The sequence below is a fragment of the Phodopus roborovskii genome, unplaced genomic scaffold (genome assembly GCF_943737965.1).
Source record: "Phodopus roborovskii unplaced genomic scaffold, PHOROB, whole genome shotgun sequence".
Classification (NCBI taxonomy): Eukaryota; Metazoa; Chordata; class Mammalia; order Rodentia; family Cricetidae; genus Phodopus; species Phodopus roborovskii.
Genome location: NW_026126625.1, coordinates 10,258,971 through 10,283,514, shown reverse-complemented (window position 1 = coordinate 10,283,514; position 24,544 = coordinate 10,258,971). Strand labels below are relative to the sequence as shown.

The 24,544-nt window shown below is 38.8% G+C and overlaps 1 protein-coding gene and 1 pseudogene across 1 annotated transcript; one reads left to right on the top strand and one right to left on the bottom strand.

Annotated features, from left to right (window-relative positions):
- Nucleotides 1-10,326: 10,326 nt before the first annotated feature.
- LOC127238168 (olfactory receptor 5V1) lies at nt 10,327-11,274 on the bottom strand. The gene has a single exon (XM_051206633.1). The coding sequence runs from the start codon at nt 11,272-11,274 to the stop codon at nt 10,327-10,329; it is 948 nt and encodes a 315-aa protein (XP_051062590.1).
- Nucleotides 11,275-23,186: 11,912 nt separating this feature from the next.
- On the top strand, nt 23,187-24,514 carry LOC127238082 (guanine nucleotide-binding protein G(I)/G(S)/G(T) subunit beta-1-like; annotated as a pseudogene).
- The last annotated feature ends 30 nt before the right edge of the window (nt 24,515-24,544 follow it).

Sequence of the window (24,544 nt, the reverse complement as noted above, 5' to 3'; positions counted from 1 at the left end):
AACAATAAATAAAACAAAAAAGAAAATCTATCAATGTAACCCACCATATAAACAGAGTTTTAAAACCCATATTATAATCTCACTAGATGTTTTAACAAACCCTTTGACAATATCCAACACCCCTTCATGATAAAGATTTTGAAGAGATCATGGATAACAGGAACATACCTAAACATAATGAAGGAAATATACAGGAAAGCAACAGCCAACATGAGATTAAATCAAAAGAAACTCAACATGATTCCTCTAAATTCAGTTAGAAGACAAGGTTGTCCACTCTCTCCATGTCTCTTCAATATTGTACTTTAAGTTCTAACTAGAGCAATAAGACAACAAAAGGAAATCAAGGGAATAAAAATTGGGAAGGAAGAAGTCAGACATTCACTATTTGCAGGTGATATGATAGTTTATATAAGTGACCCAAAAATTCTACCAAGGAACTCCTACAGTTGATAAACACCTCCAGCATAGTGGCAGGATACAAGATTAACTCAAATAAAGTAAGTAGTAGCCCAGATAGATGATAGATAGATAGATAGATAGATAGATAGATAGATAGATAGATAGATACACACATACATACATACATACATACATACATACATACAAACATACAGAAATTATGATAAATGGGCTGATAAAGTAATCAGAGAATCATCACTCTGCACACAAGCAAAAGAGCTGTATGACAAGAACTTTGAGTCTTTAAAAGTACAAAGTTGAAGAAGATACCATAACATAGAAAGATTTCCTATGCTGTTGGGTAGGTAGAATCAACACAGTAAAAATGGGAATCTTTCCAAAAGCAATCTACAGATTCAATGCAATCCCCATCAAAATCCTAGCACAATTCTTCACAGATCTTGAATAGTATTCAAATTTACATGGGGAAAAAAGGATAACCAAACAACCCTATACAACAAAGGAACTTCCAGAGGAAACACCATCCCTGACTTTAAGCTCTACTATAGAGCTATAGTAATGAAAGCAGCTTGTTACTGGCATAAAAACAGACAGGTAGACCAATGGAATCTAATTGAAGACATCGATATTAATCCACACACCTATGAATACCTAATTTTTGACAAAGAAACTAAAATTATACAGTGACAAAAAGAGAACCTCTTCAACAATTGGTACTGGCATAACTAGACACTGACATGTAGAAAATTGCAGATAAATCCATATCTATCACCACAGATTAAAACTAAAGTACAAATAGATCAAAACCATCAATAAAACCAACCAAGAAGAGAAAGTGGGAATGAATTGATACAGGAAACCATTTCCAGAATATAATACCTGTAGCATGGACACTGAGATTGACAATCAATAAATGAGACCTCCTGAAACTGAGAAACTTCTGTGAGCAAAGGACACAGTCAAAAAGACAAAACAATGGCCTCAATTCACTAATCAAAAGAAACAGGCTGGCTTTATGGATCAAGAAATAAAATCCATCTATTTATCTACAGTAGATAAGTAGCAGGGGAGCCTGCCCTAGGATTGGCCCACCCAGAGTCTGCCAGCATCCTGGTCCAGCCTCCAACCACAGGAGGAGTCTTGCCACCACCCACTGGAGTAGAAGAGTCATCAGAGTATTGAACCTCCTTGCACCCACTGGTAGAAAACCTTGGTCCGTATCCACCAGAAGAGGGTGAGACCCTAACAGTATGCACTAGAAGAAGAGATGGGTAGATGACAGTACAAGAATACAGTCAACAACAGAAAGATCATTATAAAGCCACCATAATCTAGGGACTCCAAACCAGCAAGACCTGAACATCCCAACACAGATAAAGCAGAAGAGGACTGTAAAAACAACTTTATGACAATAATAGAGACCTTCAAAGAGGTAATGAGAAAATCCCTTAAAGAAATTCAAGAAATGGAGAAAAGACAAGCCAAAAATTATATAAAAAAAAAAAACAATTTAAACAGTGAAGTTTTGAAAGCTGAAATAGAAACAGAGAGAGAGAGAGAGAGAGAGAGAGAGAGAGAGAGAGAGAGTCTGAGAGACCATCATACTCCTGTCAGAATAGCTAAAATTGAAAGCACAAATGACAGCTCATGCTGGAGAGGATGTGTAGAAAGGGGCACACTCCTCCACTGTTGGTGGCAATGCAAACTCCTACAGTCACTTTGGAAATAAGTATGGCAGTTCACAGGAAAATGGGAATTAGTCTACCATAAGATCCAGCGATTCCACTCTTACACATATACCCAAAAGATGCACATTCATACAGCAAGAACATCTTGCTGTTCATAGCAGCATTATTTGTAATAGCCAGAACTTTGAAGGAATCTAGATGCCCCTCAACTGAAGAATGGATGGAGAACATGTGACACATTTACACAAAGGAGTATTACGCAGCAGAATCTTGAAATTTGCAGGCAAATGCATGGTCACCTCCTGAGTAAACTTCCTGAGGTAATCCAGTCACAAAAAGACAAACATGGTATGTACTCGCTCATACATGGATTTTAGACATAGAGCAAAGGATTAACAGCCTACAATTCACACTGCCAGAAAAACTAAAAAGCAAGCATGACCCTAAGAGAGACATACATGGTCCTCTGGAGAAGGGGAAAGGGATAAGATCTCCCAAGAAAATGGAAGCATGGAAGGAGGGGAGAGGAAGTTAGGAGAAAGAGAAAGGTAAAAGATGAGGGGAGAGATGGACATGAGAGAACAGGAAGATTGAGACAGGGAAAGAATAGAGGAGAACAAGAAAAGCAATACCATAATAGAGGGAGCCATTATAAATTTAAGATGAAATCTGGCTCTAGGGAAATGTCCAGAGATCTACAAGGATGAACCCAACTAACAATCTAAGCAATAGTGGAGAGGCTACCTTTAATGCCCTTCCACGATAATGAGATTGATGATATCCTAGAGCCTTCATCTAGTAGCTGATGGAAGCAGAAACAGACACCCACAGCTAAACACTATCCGAACTCCTGGAATCCAGTTTCAAAGAGTGAGGAGTGATGAGCAAAGGGGTCAAGACCAGGCTGGAGAAACCCACAAAATCAGCTGACCTAAACAAGGAGCTCAGGTACCCAAGTGTGATAGCTGGATAACCAGCATAGGACCAACCCAGACCCCCAGAATGTGGGTGTTAGTTAGGAGGACTGGGCAGTCTATAGGGCCTCTGGTAATGGATCAGTATTTATCCATAGTATACGAATGGACTTTGGGAGCCCATCCCATATAGAGGGATACTTTCTCAGCCTAGGCCCTGCTCCAAATGATTTCACAGACTTTGAAGACTACCCATGGAAAGCCTCATTCTCCCTGGGGAGCATAAAAGGGATGAGCTTGGGTTTGGTGGGGGTGGTAGGGGAGGATGGGAGGGTGAGGGAACTGGGATTGATGTGTAAAACAACCTTGTTTCAAATTTAAAGTAAAAAAAGGAAAAAGAATGATTATGGGGGGAAGCAGCATCAGAGAGAGAGCACAGTGGCAGCCCTCACCAGATACACAGCATCAGAGAGAAAGAATATTGGTATGCTTTCAGAAAATTTTTAAGAAGTCCCTCTGGGAAAGAGCTCCTATGTCTCAGGCAATAACAAGTCTCATCCTCTGTATAAGACACTCCACCACATCATCAACCACTGGAGCCCCAGACTCACCTGCACCTAGAGCAGCAGTCACCAGAGGTGTGGCCCTGCCTGCAGCTAGAGAAGGGAATACCTGAGCCTTGGGTCCACCTGTCCCTGGAGCATGATCACCAGAGGCTCTTCCCTGACTGTACAGGAAGGAGCAATCAACAGAGCCAGAGCCACCAACTGCACCAATTGAAGGAAGAGGGACCCCTGAAGTGCAGGTTCCACTGGTACTGATTGGAGGAAGACATAGGTAGACAACAGGGCAACAATACACTCAACAACATAAAGAGAAATGCAACACCACCAGAAACTGGTGGTTCTACAACTTCAAGACCTGAACATTCCAACACAGGTGAAGCAGAATAAAACAACCGAAAAAATAACTTTATGAAGATTAATGAGGCTATTAAAAAGGAAATAAAAAATTCATTTAAAGAAATGTAGGAAAAGACAAACAAAAATTAGAAGAAATCAACAAATCCCTTAAAGTAAACCAAGAAAAGACAATCAAATGGGTGAAGGAAATTAAACAGGTGAAAGACTTAAAAACTGAAATAGAGGCAATAAAGAATACACAAACTAAGAGAATTCTAGAAATGGAAAATCTGGGTAAAAATAATCAGAAACTACAGATGCAAGCAAAACCAACAGAATACAAGAGATGGAAGTCAGAATCTCAGGTATTGAAGATATGATAGAGGAAATAGATTCATTGGTCAAAGAAAATGTAAATCCAAGAAATTTAACAAAGGTGGAGGTCAACATGTAGAAAAATGTAAATAGATTCATATCTGTCACCATGCACAAAGCTCAAGTCAAAATGGATCAAAGGCTTCAACATAAATCCAACCACACTGAACGTCATAGAAGAGAAAGTGGGAAGCAACCTTGAATGTATCAGCACAGGAGACCACATCCTAAATATAACACCAGTGTGATATACATTAAGATCAACATTTAATAAATGGGACCTCCTGAAACTGAATAGATTCTGTAAGGTAAAGGACATAGTCAACAAAGCAAGCCTCTTGTGAAATATTATTTTAAGGTGTGTGATTTTTGTTTATGCTGCATTGGCTTAACTCTATGAAGCTGTGTTAATGTGCCTGTCTAAAACACCTGGCAGTCCAATAAAGAGCTGAATAGCCAAAATAGAGTCAGGAGCAAGGATAGGCAGGGCTGGAAGGCAAAGAACATGAATAGAAGAAGAACTGAGAAAGAAAGAGAGCAAGGAGAGAACATCAGGGTCCAACCACCCAGTCAGCCACAAAGTGAGAGTGAAAGTAAGATTTACAGAAGAGAGAGATAAAATCCCAGAGGAAACGATAGATGAGATAATTAAAGATAAGAAAAGCTGGCTAAAAACAAGCTAAGCTAAGGCCAGGCATTCTTAACTAAGAATAAGCTCCCTGTGTGATTTACTTGGGAGGTGGCTGGTGCCCACCCCAAAATGTAAAAGAGCCAAAGAAATAAAAACCACTTAATATGACATAAAATAGCAGCCCACAAACTGGGAAAAGATCTTCACCAAACCCACATCTGACAGAGGGCTGATCTCCAAAATATATTAAAATTCAAGAAACTGGACACCAAAATACCAAATAATTCAATTTAAAAATACGGTACAGATCTAAACAGGGAACCCTCAACAGAAGAAACTCAAATGATCGAAAGACATTTAAGGAATTGAATTGCTCAAAATCCTTACCTATCAAGGAAATGCAAATCAAGACAACTCTGAGATGCTGTCTTTCACCTGATGATTGACTTCTGGAGAGGATGTGGAGAAAGGAGAACACTCCTCCATTGCTAGTGGGAGTGCAGGCTTACACAGACATTTTGGAAATCAGTATGGTAGTTTCTCAGAAAATTGGGAATCAATCTACCTCAAGACCTAACAATACCGTTATTAGATGTATATTCAAAGGATACACATTCATACCACAGAAACATTTGTTCAACTATGTTCAAAGCAGCATTTTTCATAATAACCAGAACCTACAAACAACCTAGATCCCCTCAATCTAAGAATGGATAAAAGCAGTAAAAATAAAAGACAGTAAAAGAGTACTAGTCAGCAGTAAAAGACAATGACATCTTGAAATTTGCAAGCAAATAGACAGAACTAGGAAAAAAAACATCCTGAGTGAGGTAACCCAGACACAGAATAGCAAATATGATATGTTCTCACTCATATATGGATATTAGATATAAAGCAAAGAATAACCAGACTACAGTCTACAACCTCAGAGAAGCCAGGAAACAAGGAGAACCCTAAGAGAAATATATGCGGATCCACCTAGGAAGGGAAAATAGACAAGATCTACTGAGTAAATTGTGAGTGTGGGAGGCAGGATGAAGATGAAAGGAGAGAGGGTAGGAAGGAAGGGAAGTGGGTAGGAGAACATGAGGAAATGGGAAGGTCAAGTTGATGAAAGGACATTGAAGGATAGCAAGGAAAGAAATATTTTGATAGAGGCAGCCATTATGAGATTAGTGAGAAATGTGGCACTATGGAAATTTCCAAGAATACACCAGGATGGCCCAAGATAAAACCCTAAGCAATAGTGGAAAGAGGGACTGAACTGCCTTCCTTTGTAATCTGATTGAAGACTACCATAATTGTCAGCATAGAATATTCATCCAGTAACTGATGGAAGCAAACTCAGAGATCCAAAACTCACCACTCATCCAAGCACTCATGGTCTATTGAGACAGAGAGAGAATCAAAAATATGAGCAAAAGGGTCAAGGCCGTGATAGGGAAACCCACAGAAACAACAGACCCAAACTAGTGAGAGTTCACTGACTCCACACTGATAGTCACAGAACCTGTATAAGACCAAACTAGACCCCCCCCCAAATGCAAGTGATAGTGGGTGGATTGGGCAGTTTATGAAGCCACTGGCAGTGTGTCCAGAATCTATCTCTAGTATATGAACTGGCTTTTTGGAGCATATTTCCTATGAGAGATACCTTGCTTAGCCTAGATACATCAGGGAGGGCCTTGGTCCTGTCTCAGTGTGGTGTTGGGACAGATTTCATTGACTCCCCCATGGGAGGCCATACCCTCTCTGAGGAGCAGATGGGGGATTGGGTGATGGGAAGGTGGAGTAAGTGAAATGAGAGAAGAGAAGGAGAACTGAAATTGGTATGTAAAATTTTAAAATAAAAATTTAAAAAGTGATTATATGGAGGGTTAACTAACATTATAGAACTTTAAGAAATCTGTATGTAAACCTGCTACTACAGAAACTTCCCAAAATATATACCCATAAAGAGTTTAAATGAAGCTACCTTGTCATGGGAGCAGCAGAATGCCCCAAATAGACAGCATTGACCATCATATATAAAGTTACAGAAATTAGTTACGTATTACTGGAGTTGTTGGTCATTTGGGTCTCACGAATCCCCAACATTGCATGTTTTAATGGCCTGGGTTAGCTTCCAGAATTGATGGTGAAACCCTACTATTCATGACATCACATACTTGAGTCATGGACTATGGAGAAGTAAAGTTGTTGCTGACCTGGAAGCTTCATCCCTACTGGTGAGCTTTCATGGTACTATAATGTGCTATGCATACTACCAGCGAGAAAAAGAAATCAATCTTAGCCAGTGTCAAATATTGTGATATATTTAATGTCCAACAGTGCATACACATTTGCCCACTGGTGAAATAGTGACATATTTGTTTTGAGAGTAAACAAATACCCTCTGCTTGAATTTAGGGACAATTTCATAAGACAGAGTCCACATGTAGCACAACTATCAGTGAAAAATTCTTGTGCCTAGAGAGTTCAAAACAGGCATAGTACTAAAACAACTCCTAATTTTGCTATACTAATATATTAGGGTATCTCTTCAACCCCCTTGTGTAGTGTTTCTTTGCAGCAGATAACTCTTCACACAGACACCCACAACTGCCCAACATGCTGGTAATAAAAGATTTGAGTATGTTTAGCTAACCCTAAATGGGGCATCTACATTGCAGCCCATCCTTTGAAAACTCAGGGATCCTGGCAGAAAAGAAAATGAAGCGATTTTTAAGGGCCAGAGTCAGTGAATGACTAGTAAAATGGTGCTTTTAGAACATAACTAAACAATTCCACGTGTGAATCCACAGTGATTGTGACAGTATGAACATCATAGGCACAGAATCAAAAATCCAAATATGGATGAAGATGGTTAGTTATGAAATCCCACACCTAGCTGAGGAGATATTGGCAACTGATGACTGGTAATAAAGGGGAAATCCAGCTGTGCATGGTGGACCACACCTTTTATCCAAGTACTCCAATTACAGAGGACACATTGGTCTACAAAGCTAATGCCAAGTCAGCTAGGAAAGTTACACAGAGAATCCAGTCATGAAAAACCAAATAAAAAAGAAAGAAAGGGGAATTTGTATTGCAGTTAAATAAGGATCAGGATAAACAAATAGGCCAAATAGATGTTTATTCAGGGAGAAATAACTTACAACCTAGACAGATGAACACCAGGAAATTCCACCCGATGTTCTCCTGTCCGAATCATGCCAGCAAGAGAGCTTTTCCTGGCTCTTCCTCCGACCTACTTCCACAAGTCACTTCCGCCAATGGCTCCACCCCCCAATGGGCGTGGTCAGTGCCACAGAAGGACTATCTCACTACAAAGTTGCTTTTCAGTATTCTTCAGGGATGTGGCCCATAATAAGTTATCCATGTTCCATTAAATCGTTCTGCACCATACACATATGGCAAGATTAAATGGAGTCAGCTAGGAGAATGAGGCATGAACTTGATCAAAAAACATTGTGTGCATATATAAATTTCTCAAACAATAATAAAAATATTATAAAATAAATATTTTAAAAACATCCTGGTCTATTTCTTTGGACTTAGTGATACATAGCTCACAAGTCACATGAAGAGAGGTCAAAATGTCTTCAACAGATGAATGATTAAAATTCATAAACATAGTTTAACATAATATTATAAACATAATATAAACATACCATAGGATGTGCTATGCCTAGAGAAATGTCATCTGTATCAACATGAATGGCTATAGATGACTAATCTTAATGCAATAATCAAATCACAGAAGGATAAATAATTCATGCTGTAACTTATATGTGGAATCTGAATGAACCAAACTCAAAGAAACAGACAAGAGGAATGTTCATTAACAAAAGGTAGGACTGTGAAGAAAAAGGAGGATTTATTGTTTAAGGCTCTGAAAACATAAAAAAGACATCTACATCAGGCTAGTCAGTACTCTTGTAGTCTCTCACTCTCTTGTACATAACCAAAATCCTCCATCTCCATTCTGAACTAAAACTATCTTGTGATAAATGCTACTGTTAGAGGACATTTTTCTGCTTCTGGGAAAGTTTAAAAAACTTTATTTATCAAGCTTAATATAGACACTCAAAATATATGTCAAAACATACATATGTGTTGCTATGCCAGGAGGCAAGCAAGGGGAGAAAAGAAGTATAAAATACTCTCTTTAGCTGAACTCAAGGCTGGATATTGGGAGTGGTGTCCCATGGGCTTGTGTTGTATATAAAATAAAACTGCTTTCTGGCTTTCAGCCTTGGGAATCACCTCCTTTTTTCATTTTCTGCATCCACAGATGCTCAATTTATCACATTAAATAAGATTTCTCACCTACGAGTGGCATTTCAATAATATATATATATATATATATATATATATAATCAAAAATTCATTCCTGGGAAAAAAATTATTTCATGAATTCTCACCACAAAATGTGAGATATTTGAGGGATGGAGCATGTTAATTAATAAAGTTTAGTTATTTCTGTGTTTTAACTCCTTAACAGTTTATAATAATTTGTCACTTAAAATTAAATTAAGGAGGTTTAGAGAGATGCATCAGAAATTAAGAATACTGACTACTCTTCCAGAGGACACATGTTCAATACCCATCACACACATAATGACCTACAAAAATTTTAAACTCCTGTTCCTGAGGATATAATGCCCACCTGTGACCTCCAAAGTCACTGAATACATATGGTACACTGAATACATAAACACCTGCACGCCTAAAAATAAACCAACATTTAAATTTAAAAATAAATAAAATTAATGGTGGAAGTTAAAAGCACTTGCTACTATTACAAAGGACTAAGGTTTTGTCCTGACATCCACATGGTGATTCACTGTTATCTAACTCCAGTTCCAGGAGATCCAATGTGATGGACAATGTGAACATTAAATTTTCACAAGATGTACATATGTACAAGCAGGCAAGGCCCATGGGCAAGGCAGATCTCTGTGAGTTCAAGACCATCCTGGTCTAAAAGAACAAGCAGGCAAGGCCCTTGTGCTCATAAATAAAAGTCTTTTAAAAATAACAAAACAAATACAAAAATAATGAAGATCTGTAACTACATGGATAAAAGTAGATTAGAAACAAAAAGAAACAGGTATTACATATGTAAAAATAATCATAGACATACATGTGAGTATAGATGTTGCTACAAAGTAGCAATAGATATTGTTACTTAGATAACCTACTAATAAGTGATATCCTATTCAGCCTCAAAAATTTTTATTTTCAATTACAAATTTTAAAGTGAATAGAAATGTGAATAATATGTGAATTTAGCATGTTTGTGATCACTTTCTTTACATACATTGTTTTATTATTTTGATATCTGCTTCCATGTATTTATTCCAAGAAGAGTTTGAGAATGTCTTACATCATGCTTTCTGTGAGCATATCCTATGATGAAAAACTTTTCTGAGTGCTCCTTTGACTTCTGTGTTTCTCAGGCTGTAAATAATGGGGTTTAACATGGGAGTAATGACCCCATACAACATAGAGACGAGTCTGTCTCTGGCAGGAGAGTGTTGACTGGAAGAAGGGCGGATATAGGTAAAAATTGTTGTGCCATAAAACAAGAAGACTACAAGAAGATGGGAAGCACATGTGGAGAACGCTTTGCGCTTCCCTTCCACTGATTGGATCTTTAGAATGGTGGACACAATGTATATGTAGGAAATCAAAGTGATCAGAAAAGCACCAACACCAAAAATCCCTCCTACCACCAAAACAAGCATTTCTGCCATGTAAGTAGAAGAGCAAGAGAGGGCCACCACAGGTGGGATATCACAGTAGTACTGGTTAACTCGATTGGACTTGCAGAAAGACAGGCTAAAAGTAGACATTGTGTGGAGAAAGGAGTTGAGAAACCCAGCGGCCCAGGTTCCAAACAATAGCTGTACACAGCGAACCTTGGTCATGATGAGGGAGTAACGCAGTGGGAAGCATATGGCCACATACCGGTCATAAGCCATCACGGCCAGCAAGAAAACTTCAGTCCCAGCCAGGGCCACCAGGAAATAGAGCTGTAGAGCACACCCAACAAACGAAATGCTGTGATCCTCTGTCAAGAGATTCTTGAGCATCTTGGGGACGGTAGCTGATGGGCAGAATATATCTAGCAGGGACAGATTTGCCAACAGGTAATACATGGGAGTTTGTAGCTTTCTCTCAGTCACTATGGCCAAGAGGATGGCCCCATTTCCCAGCAAAGTGATATGATAGATGAAGACGAAGGCCACGAAGAGAGGGTAACGCACCTCAGGGAGGTCAGAGAGCCCTATGAGAATGAACTGAGTCACTGTGGTAAGATTGTAGACATCCATCTCCTCTCTCTGAAAAGATATTTCCAAGAGAAATGAAATCAAAGAATGAAGAAAAGTCAGGGTTCGTGATGCTGAGAAAAAATGGGACAATAGATGAGTGTAGGTGAAGAATTGTCTTAGCTTTATCTCAATGATTAGTTTCTGATCATGGTGAACGGTCTTTTACATGTGTTTTTGGATACACTTTACAAGTATTTTATCGAGCATTTTTGCATCTGTGTTTGTAGGAAATTAGTCTGTAAATCTTTTACTTTGTTGACTCTTTTGTGGTTTGAGTATCATAACTGTGGCTTCATAAAATGATTTTGTCATTGTTCTTTCTGTTTCTTATTTTGTGGAATAATTTAAGGAGTGATAGCACTTACATTAACCATTATTTGAAATTCTGGTAGAATTCTCTGTGCTAAAACCATTTGGTGATGGGCTTTTTTGAAGAGGGTGGGGGTTGGAAGGTAATGACGGTTTCTAATTCACTGGGAGTTATGGGTACATTTCAATTATTTACCTGATCTTGATTTGACATTGGTAAATGGTACCTACTAAGACACCTACTCATTTCTTTTAGCTTCTGAAAATTTGGTGAAGTAAAGTGTATGCTTATGATTCTCTGGATTTCCTCAGTGTCTGTAATAATGTGAATTTAATTTTTAGGAGTTCTAAAACTTCTGTGTATCCATACTATTTCTGAACAAATATACAAAACAAAATCCCCATTCCATCTCAAAGGAAATACACTGAGTAACTAAAAACCCTTGAAAATTCATCTCTTCATTGATCCTAGAGAATTCTTAGGGTATTTTTTTTATTTAACATTTCATTAAATGTTAATCTACTTTTCAAGTTTCCTAAAACCAGACATTCTGTCAATGTTTTAATATGCTTGGTACTACTTCAGTCTACACTAAGGTAGAATTAGTCCATTACACTATTGCCTACTTCATATACTCTATTATATAATCATCATGTTATATATACATATATATTCAGTGGTAGATAAAACTTTAATACTAGGAATTATCAGATTTATAGGCAACCATATCAACAATGGAATCAGGAATGTATAAATGACCCATATACTCTACTTGGAAGAAATAAATATAAAAATGTTTCCATAACTTTAACACTATATCATTAAGATATGAACAATAGCACTTTTATTAATGCATGCATCATAATGCTATGAAGCAGACTGGAAGAAATTAGTCAAAAGCCAAAAATTACTATTTTTGTTTAATTTGTGGTTTTTGAAAAAGTTTTTTCTATAACATTATATATTAGACAATTCATAGCACAAACTGATTTAAAAAAATAAAATAAAAATTTATATTTGACATTTATAACCCTACTTCTATTTATTTTGTCTGGTGAAAATTGTAAGTTAAAATGTACAGAAAAATAATATAAATAATAAATAGTGACTTTATCCCCAAAGTGTACAAATTTTTTCACCTTTTACTCCATATAATGCATCTCTATATTTAGAAGATTACGACCAGATAATTGTGAACTTGAGGCCACCCTGAAGTACAAAGCCCACTTCAAAATAAATAAAAAGGGAGAGGACTATGGTGTGCTCATTCTAATTGCTCAAACAACAACAAGTTTGCTCAAACAACAAGTTTGGAATATATTTCAGAGAAAACAGACTCTTCAAATCTTGAAATGTAACAAAGAAAATTATTACAGCAATTACAAAATATGTGTATGTCATTATGAAGCTGATGAAAGCTGTTCCTGAGTAAATAACAATGACAAAGACTGAAAGAAAAATTAATCATAATTAATATTTAATTAATTATTAGGGTCTCAGAATTTTCAAGACCTGATGGAACTCAAATTTCATCCTATGTGTTAATCTTTGAAATACAGAACAGATGAAACTAAAATAAGACACTTTTATTGCAATAGCAACATCTTCAAGCATAATAATTCACTTTTTCCTCACAAAAATGGCTCTTTACAACAAGAACTATGAGAAATATATTTTTGAACATTCTTATTAATAAATCTACCCTATTCTTGAGATCATATAATCAATATATACACAACTAAACCTGGTAACACATTTTCATTAATTTTGCACATTATTGTTTCAGTGTATTCTATGAAGCTAATGATGTTTGCTGCATAGAATATAGCACTTGCTCTCATGTAAAGGCTCCATATAGTTATTAACCTTTTCATTCTAATATAAACATAATTTATTCTTAATAATCCATGATGTAATTAAAACGGAAGAGATTTTATAAATAACAGTTCTCAGAAACAGTTTCTAGAATCTTATGTAAGGATCAATAGTTTCTAGACTAGAGAATTAGGCAAGCTTTATTAAGTTTAGTTTCTCTAAGTGTATTTTATGGATACTTGGTATAATTGGTAATTTTAAACATATGGGTGGGAATTAATAAAAGGATTATATGGAAGGCATTACATTGTTATTGTAAATTACCTTGAATTCAGACTTTCTTACCATTACTGACATACAACTTTGCATATGGTGAATTCTAAAATTACTAAGCTGGAAATTTATCTCTTTAAAATAATCAAATTTCTGCAAATAAGAAAATATAAGGAGATATTATTTAGCAAAAATAGAATATATGTACTTTAAATCATAGCACTTTTAAGACTTATTAGCACATGTATCAATAAAAATAAAATATTACATTCAACTTAAATTAAATGAAAACATTTAAATTAAAATATGTTACCATTAAATAGTTTCAGCAAGGCAAAGCAGATGATCCAGGAACAAATTATATCAGTAGACAAAAAAGAAGTCAACACTTGTTCTTAGGACTCACACCAGGGGTTAGTCCATAATTTATATTATTCCCACTGTCCCCTTAGGGAAGCAAGATAATAAGAACTCTAGAGAAAATCATCACATAACTACCAACTTAGTAATAGGGTCACAGAGATAATCAATTAGATGCAAATTTTAACATAATTTTATATTATGAGTGCCATTTTTGCTCCTTGCAATGGTTCATGAAATCTACCCACCTGTAATGAACTTGGCCAATGCCAAATAATTGTAGTGAAAAACTTATTTTGTTGTTTCCAACAGTGTTTTCTGCAGATAACAATGACTTTTCCTGATATTTGGACTTGCTTCATAGAGCATGACAAAATAGAAAATAGTAACCACATGACCAAACAAAAGTAAGGAATACATTGGTGATAGCAAGCTACTTTTTGTGATGACAAAAATCCTTCAATGAACATATCATCACATTTTATAAAAAATCTCTTTCTATTGTAGACCAAAGAAAATGTTACATTTATTCATTAGCACATAATATAACTTGTGAAGACTGTGTGCCTTTACATGAGGAACATTAAAGAGCAGAGAACTTCTGTGTACATAGACACAAACACACTAGAATATGCAACTTACATCTGGACACCTAATGAATTGCACATTGATATTAGCTAAATATATAATACATAGACAAAAAAGTATGTAAGAGAGACATCTGTAGTTATTGAAACCAGTTAAATACATACATGTGAATGTTATAAGATTCCTATTTTCCTATGACTTTTCAAATGAAAAAGGATAATTAAAAAGACAAATATTAAACTAATGATGGATGTTTTTCTCTATTGTGTGCTATTGACCTCTTTGTCAAAAACCATGTAGAAGCATGAACTTACATCAAAATCCTCAACTCTTTTTCATATGTGTGTGCATGTACACATATGTATACACATACATGTGTGTATATAGTGTATGTATATATATATATATCAAAATTTTTATATTTTTACTAGATAAATTAAAATGTTTTACATACAGACATGAGGTATTTAATGATACTGATATCATCATCTAGTAATCATTTTAACATTAACATTATTAAAATGTGTAGGGTAAATAGAAAACAACAGGAGTACATCTTTTACCTAAGTACTCAAGAGACAGAAAGATACTCCATACTTTCAGACATTTAAACACTTCTCCACAGTGGGAGGTATTATTTGAAATATTTAGTAAATGCCATCTTACTGGAAGAAATATGTCACTGGGTGGATCTGAGAGATTAAAGCCTCACACAACTCCAAATTCCCACACAGCTTTATGGGTTAGGTTGAGGAGATGAGCTTTAAGTTCTGCTTCAGCTGTAATGCTTAACACTTTCTTCTGTGCCTCCCTATCATGCTGGATGCTAATTCCCTCTAGAACTAAAAGCTAAAATAAACTATTTGATAATTTGTATATGATACAGTGTTTTACCACTATAACAGAAAAGGAACAAACACATATCCATGTAGCTTAGTTCAAGCGACTTAGTTCAAGGAATCAAAAATAACTTTGATATAAAAAAGATTTAACCTAGTCTTAAAACAGGAATCTTCTCCACATGAGTGCATAGGTGCCATCAAAGTAAAGGTAGACAATGAAAGACTTACACATATTATTTATATTTTTCAGATTGGTTTCCTTCAGAATAATCACTGGGCCTCTACTGGAAGGCCCCTGCATCAGGAGAGACCTCCTAGAGAGCATGGATGACCAAGAGCTACAGACATAGAACTACTGACACACCAAAGCACACCGGAAAAGTAGCATAGAGACAGAGAGACACCTCACCTGCACCCACTGAAAGAAGCGATGGGAAGACAGCAATACAAGAAATTACCTAACAATAGAAAGGCAAGTATAATACCACCAGAATCTAGGGAATTCACAACAATACCCCAAAGCTGAAGAAGCAAAAGAGAACAATTTAAAATATATCTTCATAATAGTGAGAGGCCTTCAAAGACCATATGAGACAATCCCTTAAAGAAATGGAGGGGAAAAAAATGGAAGCAATGAACAAATTTCTTAAAGAAAGTAAGAAAGGCCAAGAAAAAACAATTAAACACAGGAAGGAAACAGTTCAAGACTTGAAAACTGAAATAGAGACAATAAAGAAAAAAGCCAAGTAACATATAAAAGCTAACCTATCAAAATCACACCTGATTTTTCCATGGAAGCTCTAAAGGCCAGAAGGTCCAGGTCAGATGTTCTTCAAATACCAAGAATCCACACAACACAGCCCAGGCTACTATACCCAGCAAACTCTCAATCATTATAGACAGAAAAAACAAGATATTAAATGACAAAGCCAGAATTTTACAATATGTATCTACAAATCCAGCCCTATAGAAACTTCTGGTAGGAAAACTCCAATCCAAGGAAGTTAAATATGTTCACAAAGACATAGGCAATAGATAATCCCACTTAACCAGAACAAAAGGGTAAAGCAGGGCAAATATATCCACAATACCACAGCCAACAAAAAAATCTAAAAGAGGCCACTGATCCTGCTGCTCCTGTCTCCTGTCCCCATTGAGAGCACCCTTGGAGCTCTGATACACCCCCACCTATCTGCACCACGAACCTGCCCCCCCTGCCCTGCCCTACCCTGCCCACGGTCCTGCCGCTCTGGTTGAGCACTGGAACAGAGGGTGGATGGAGCCAACAGTCCACCCTACTTCGGAGACTTCTGAGAGCAACTCTGAACAAAGGAGACATGACTATCCACGCGGGACCACCCGAAATTTCCACCTGCATGGTCTCTGACCCCCACCTCCAGTCCTCTGCTGGAGTTCCGGGCCCTGCCCAGAGATCCACCTATCTCTGCGGGACACTGCCCACAGGGGAAGTACCATAAAGAGAAGGGGAGACCCCACCAACACCTACTGGAAGAACCTATGGGAAGAAGGCAATACAAGAAAGCACCTAACAACAGAAAGACAAGCATGACACCACCAGAATATAGGGAATCTACACCAACTAGAACAGAACTCAATAAAAAAGCAGAGGAAGCAGAAGGGAATGGCTTAAAAATTACCATCATAAAAATGATAGAGGCCCTCAAAGAAGATGTGAGAAAATACCTTAAAGAAATGGAGGAAAAAACAAACAAAAAAGTGGAAGAAATGAACAAATTCCTTAAGGAAAGCACAGAAAGCCAAGAAAAAATAATTAAGCAGGTGAAGGAAACAGTTCAAGACTTGAAAACTGAAAAAAAGAAAATAAAGGCAAACAAACTGAAGGAATGCTGGAAATAGAAAAGCTGGGTGAAAAGTGGGCAACTACAGGCACCATGACCAATAGGCTTCATCCCTGGAATTCAGGGATGGTTTAACATATGAAAAAAAAATCTATCAACGTGATCCACCATATAAACAAACAGAAAAGAAAAACCATATGATCATGTCCCTAGATGCGGAAAAAGCCTTCAACAAAATTCAAAACCCTTTCATGATAAAGGTCTTGGAGAGGTCAGGGATAACAGGAACATACCTAAACATAATAAGAGCAATATAAAGCACACCAACTGCCAACATCAAACTGAATGGAGAGAAACTTAAGCCAATTCTTCTAAAATCAGGAACAAGACAAGGCTGTCCTCTCTCTCCATATCTCTTCAATATTGTATTAGAAGTCCTAGCTAATGCCATAATACAACAAAAGGAGATCAAGGGGATCCAAATTGGAAAGGAAGAAGTCAAACTGTCTCTATTTGCAGATAATATGATAGTTTACATAAGTGACCAAATAGACTCTACCAGGGAACTCCTACAGGTGATAAACACCTTCAGAAAACTAGCAGGATACAAGATAAACTCAAAAAAATCAGTAGCCCTACTTTTTTTTTTTCAGACGACAAAGAGGCAGAGAAAGAAATTAGAGAAACATCACCCTTTACAATAGCCACAAGCAACATAAAGTATCTTGGTATAATGCTTACCAAACAGTAAAAGACCTATATAATAAGAACTTTGTGGCTCTAAAGAAAGAAATTAAAGAAGATACCAGAAAATGGAAAGATCTCCCATGCTCTTGGATAGGTAGGATAAGCATAGTAAAAGTGGCAATCTTGCCCAAAGCAATCTACAGATTCAATGAAATCCCCATTAAAATCCCACAACAATTCTGCACCAACCTTGAAAGGATAATAATCAACTTTATATGGAAAAACAAAAGACCAATGGAATTGAATTGAAAATGCTGATATTAGCCCACACACCTATGAACACCTGATTTTCGACAAAACAGCTAAAATTATACAATGGGGCGAGGATAACATCTTCAAAAAATGGTGCTGGCACAGTTGGATGAGGGTGTGTGGAAGACTGCAGATAGACCCATGTCTGTCGCCTTGCACAAAACTCAAGTCCAAATGGATCAAAGACCTCAACATCAATCCAGCCACATTGAACCTCTTAGAAGAGAAAGTAGGAGGAACCCTTGAACAAATTGGTATAGGAGACCGCTTCCTGAACATAACTCCAGGGGCACAGACACTGAGAGAAACAATTAATAAATGGGACCTCTTCCAACTTAGAAACGTCTGTAAGGCAAAGGACACAGTGGACAAGACCAAACGGCAGCCCACAGACTGGGAAAAGATTTTCACCAATCCTATATCTGACAAAAGGCTGATCTCCAAAATATACAAAGAACTCAAGAAACTAGTCAACAAAACACCAAATAACCCTATTAAAAATAGAACTGAACAAAGAATTCTCAATAGAGGAAATCAAAAAGGCTGAAAGACACTTAAGAAAATGCTCCACATCCTTAGCTATCAGGGAAATGCAAATCAAAACAACTTTGAGATACCATCTTCCTCCTGCCAAAATGGCTAAAATTAGAAATGGCAACTTATGCTGGAGAGGATGTGGAGAAAGGGGAACACTCCTCCACTGCTGGTGGGAGTGCAAACTCGTACAGCCATTTTGGAGATCAGTATGGCGGTTCCTCCGGAAAATGGGACACGACCATGACTCTTCTTCAAGCAGTTTATTCAGGAACCTTGTACATCAGCTTCTGCTCCTCCCAGCCCCAGCAAACCCTTAAATATGCACTCACTGCCCAATCAGCTCATGCCACCTGGTGATCCCAGATAGGCCACAGAAGGAAGAAGCTCACTAGATCCATCAAGCACTTCCAAATAAGGCTTGTTTACAGCTAAGCTCAGACTACCTGGCATCCAGCCAGGCTCCACCTTGGGGCTGTGGCTTCCCACAGTTCTCCCTTTTTTGTTTAAAAGGCAACAGGCAAGGGAAGAGGTCTGATCTCTGATAAACAAGGGACATTGTAATGGCCCCATGCCCAGTTATCAGCCAAGCTGGTGCCACACCCATCCGATATCTTTTCTCAGAGATGGGATTACGATACTATCCCATATGCAATCAGACTTGCCCTCCATGAAGCCGCTAATAGCGGGCCTCAAGTGCAGTACTACATCTTGCATCCTGAGCGTGATGACTGCTTAGCTTTTAAGCACAGTTAACCAAGCCTGAGGTGATTGTCCTGCGTCCAGGGCTGCGAAAGCTTGTGTAATCGTGGCTTTACTTCTGTGCTGTGTAACCCTCATCCTGCAGATACACCATAAAGCAATGAGACTGACTAGGATAAGCATCCCTCCCAGGGCAAAACAAACATTTCCCTCTACAGGACTAATATCCTTATCTAAAGGCAAAAGGGGTAAATTTAAACTTAAATTGCTACTTAAAAATCTGGGAAAAACTTGGGCAGAATGCCTAATTGGTGTGGGTTTAGGAAACATCGACAGGATCCCCCATCGTGGATCCGCTTCCATCTTGTTGACCAGTACCACCATCATGATCATCAGCATCAGGTGCATCACTCTGCTTGTTGACCTTGCCGTCTTCAGAGGCAGAAACTCTCCTGGTCAGTCTTTCAGGAATCCACAAAGGTTCTGACTGATCCTGTGGATAAACACAAACAGACCCTCTCGCCCATGATAACACAGGGTCAAGACCCTTTCATAGTCAAGAAATGACATCTTACCATTTTACAAATCCAGCTACCTCCAAATCTTTAACCAAATTAACAACATAATTGGAATCACAAATTAAATTGAAGGCTTCAGAAACTTTCCTGAAAACCTCTAACACTGTTTGAAACTCCACTATTTGAGGTGAGCCTGGCATAGACAGATAATTGGGGCTGCTTCTCCAATTACATACGTGCCACACCCAGTCTTAGAACCATCTGTAAAAATGGTTACTGAACCCTCAATGGGGACTTTATGGTTAACTTTTGGGAAAATAACAGGATGTTCCTTTAAAAAGCTCAAAATGGGATGCTTGGGATAGTGGTTATCTATATCTCCATCAAAACTACATTTTAAAATAGCCCATTCAGTCTCAGCCAGAAGGACTGAGCAGTCTAAGGGACCTCAGACAGTGGAGCCAGGATGTATCCCTGGTGCACAAAAGGACCTTGTGAACACATCCCCCATGGAGGGATAACTGCCTTAACCTAGACACAGGAGAGAAGCCCTAGTCCCTACTTCACATGACCTGTCAGATCTACATGACCCCAACTGAATGGCATTCCCCTACATATGGAATTGGGATGGGGGGATGGGAGGGGAGGGAGGTTAGAGTGCATTGAGAGGGCCAAGAGGGTAAAAGGGAGGGAGGGAGGGAAAGAGGAATGGAGGGAGAGAGGGAAGGAGAACTGGGATCGACATGTAAAATAATAAATTAAATTTTAAAAAAATGCTTTTACTCCAAAATTTAAGTTCAAGGACAAGTTACTGGGGAAAAGGATTTCTAGTTTTATTTCCACAGAAAATGAAAAGCTGTGGATTCCTTCCAGACTAATGTGGTTTGATCAAGCCAGACCATCTGAAACAGAGTACGAGGTGATCCTACTTCAAAACAGCTGGACAAAGCAGCCTTGCAGACTACAGCCAGGATTTCTGCACCTTCTTAGAATCCCCCATGACAGCACCCCTTACCAGCAGGAAGTAGTTTGGAAAGAATGACACCCAAATTCCCAAATATTGTCTAAAAATGTTCATTTTCATTTAAATGGACTTGGTTATATAAAATAAATATATATTTAAAAAAAGAAAAATTTATGATTATAACATATGGTGAGACAGAATATATATGGTATCATTCCAAATGGGAGTAATGAAAACATAGTGAGAAAATAAGTTGCTTTACCAAAGCAAGACTGAAACTCAGCAGGGAAATCTCCAATTGGATATCTAATGTCAAAGAGATTAGATGACTCCCTGCTTCAGGAATGCTGCTTGCAACATACTTCTCTCTCTTGGCCTAGTTCTATTCTCTATACATCTCCTTGACAGTTGCCTCTTATCTCTGACATCTCAAACATCTTGGGATCTCTTATTTTTTATTTTACATATTTTCCCAGTTCCCTCTCCATCCCTCTCTCCTTCTCTTCCACCCTTCCATGCCCCCCGACCAACCTCCCTTCCCATCCACTCCACACTCCACATGTAGAGTGATGCCTTCCTGGAGTGTTCATCTAAATCTGTCAAGTCATTTGGAGTAGGGACTAGGCCCTCCCTACTGCTTCTATGTTAAGGGAGAATCTCCCTCCATGGGGAACATGCTCCCAAATTCCTTTTGTGCACCAGGGATACATCCTGGTTCCACTGTAAGAGGTGCCTTAGACTACCCAGGCCTTCTACCTGAGACCCATGTTCAGGGGGTCTGAGTCGGTCCAATGCTGGATTCCCAGCTATCAGTCTGAGGGCTCATTAGCTCCTCCTTGTTAATGTCAGCTGTCTCTGTGGGTTTCTGTAGCCTGGTCTTGTCCTCCCTCTCTGCATCTGGATTCCAGTTTGGCTCAGTGTTTAGCTGTGGGTGTCTACTTCTGTTTACATCAGCTACTAGATGAGGGCTCTATGATGTTGAATAATTTAGTCATCAATCTCATTATCAGGGAAGGGCATTTATGGTAGCCTTTCCACTGTTGTTCAAACTGTTAGTTGGGGTCAGTCTTGAAGGTCTCTGGACATTTCTCTAGAGTCAGTTTTCTCTTCAAACCTGTAATGGCTCCATCTTTTCTGCTCGCTCTCTCTCTCTCTCTCTCTCTCTCTCTCTCTCTCTCTCTCTGCCCCTCCCCCCTCTCTCTCCCCTTTGTCTATTCCTCCCCTGACTCAATCTACCTAGCCCCACTTGCTTTCCTCTCTCCCCGTTCTCTTTCTCTTAGGCCCCTCTCCACTCAGCGACCCCCCCACTCCCAATATGTTCAGGAGATCTTGTTCCTTTCCTCTTCTGTGAGGGACCTTGTATGAATCTCTTAGAATTCTCCTTGGATCCTAGTTTTCTGTCAGTGTGAATTATAGGCTGGTGATCCTTTGCTCTATGTCTAAAATCCATATATGAGTGAGTACATACCATGTTCCTCTTTTTGTGACTGGATTACCTCATTCAGAATGGTTTCTTCAAGTTCTATCCATTTGCCTGTGAATTTCCATCTTGGGATCTGAAACTCAATCCAGGTTTCACTTTCACAGCATCACACATGGTCTTTGGGGGACTACACATTATAATTCTCCTGCTACATACCTGGCCTCTGATGCTCTCCTTAATTACTAAGGAAATTTCCACAACTCCTTTATTCATTTTCCTTCATGACTCTAATGCCAGAACCATGTGGATGACACCACGAAGTTCTGCTGCTTGGTATAAAGCCTGGCCCCTTTGAGTCATATTTGTATAAGCTTTTCTTTGTGGTTGCTTTTTTGTTATTATGATACTTTATTTTCTAATTTACCTTTTATTGATTCTTTGTGGATTTCCCATCATGCATCTCCATCTCATTCATTCCCCTTCCCCCTACACCTGCCCTCTACCCCTGCAGCATCTCCCCAAATGGAACACAATAAATTTTAAAAGAAAAGAAAATTTTCGAGGTGAGTGTGGCCCTGGTCTGTGAGTGGCGCCGGCCCTTGGCTGAGCTGGGCCTGGCTGGGCCGGGCTGGGCCAGGCCCTGTGTCTCTTCTTCCTGCCCGGGAGTCATCAACAGCCCGAGTCATCCTGCCCTCCAGGATAGACTTACATGTGTGTGAAAACAGACCAGGAACACTTCTGAATTAAGAGCTTGAATTCTGAAGATGAGTGAGCTTGACAAACTGTGGCAGGAAGCCTAGCAACTGAAAAACCAGATTAGAGATGCTAGTAAAGCAAGTGTAGATGCGACTCTTTCTCAGATCACAAATATTGATCCCGTAGGAAGAATCCGAATGAGAACCAGAAGAACGCTGAGGGGGGCATCTGGCCAAGATTTATGCCATGCACTGGGGTACAGACTCAAGGCTCCTTGTCAGCGCCTCTCAGGATGGGAAACTCATCATGTTGGACAGCTACACCACAAATACGGTTCATGCCATCCCTTTGCACTCTTCTTGGGTCATGACCTGAGCATATGTTCCTTCCGGAAATTATGTGGCCTGTGGTGGCCTGGATAACGTCTGCTCCATTTACAATCTGAAAACCTGTGAAGGGAATGTGCATATGAATAGTGAGCTGGCTGAACATACAGGTTATCTGTCCTGCTTCCGGTTCCTGGATGACAATCAGATAGTCACCAGCTCTGGAGACACCACATGTGCCCTGTGGAACATTGAGACTGGGTATCAGACAACAACATTTACTGGACACACTAGAGATGTCATGAGCCTGTCTCTCGCTCCTGACACCAGATTGTTTGTCTATGGTGCTTGTGATGCTTCAGCCAAGGTCTGGGACATCCGAGAAGGAATGTGCGGCAGACCCTTACAGGACATGAGTCTGACATCAATGCCATATGTTTCTTTCTCAATGGCAATGCCTTTGCCACTGGTTCAGATGATGCTACTTGCAGGCTGTTTGACCTCTGTGCAGACCAGGAGCTCATGACCTACTCCCATGACAACATTATCTGTGGGATCATATCAGTTTCCTTCTCAAAGAGTGGCCAGCTTCTCCTTGCTGGGTACGATGACTTCAACTGCAATGTCTGGGATGCACTCAAAGCTGAAAGAGCAGATGTTTTAGCTAGGCATGATAACTGTGTCAGCTGCTTGGGGGTGACTGATGGCATGGCTGTGGCAACAGGGTCTCGAGACAGCTTCCTCAAGATCTGGAACTAAGGCCAGTAGCAGAAGGTGGATACCATGGTGACTAGGAGACCATTCCAACCTTGAAGCGGTACAGCAATAGCATATCCTATCCAACCATACTAATGTGGACACCCACACCTCCCCTCAGAACTTCAAAAGGGCAAGGTCTTTTTTCCTCCACTTATTGCTGAAACCAAGAGCATAACTCCCATTCAGAGAAGGATCTCTGTGCTATAAACTAAAACAAATTGTGCATTCCTTCCGGGGCCATTGTTTTTGTTTTCTTTTTTGTCTTGGGTAAATTTTAAAAGGAAATACTACAATAAAAATGTTAACCAGAAGGTTAAAACAAAATAAAGAAAACAAAAACT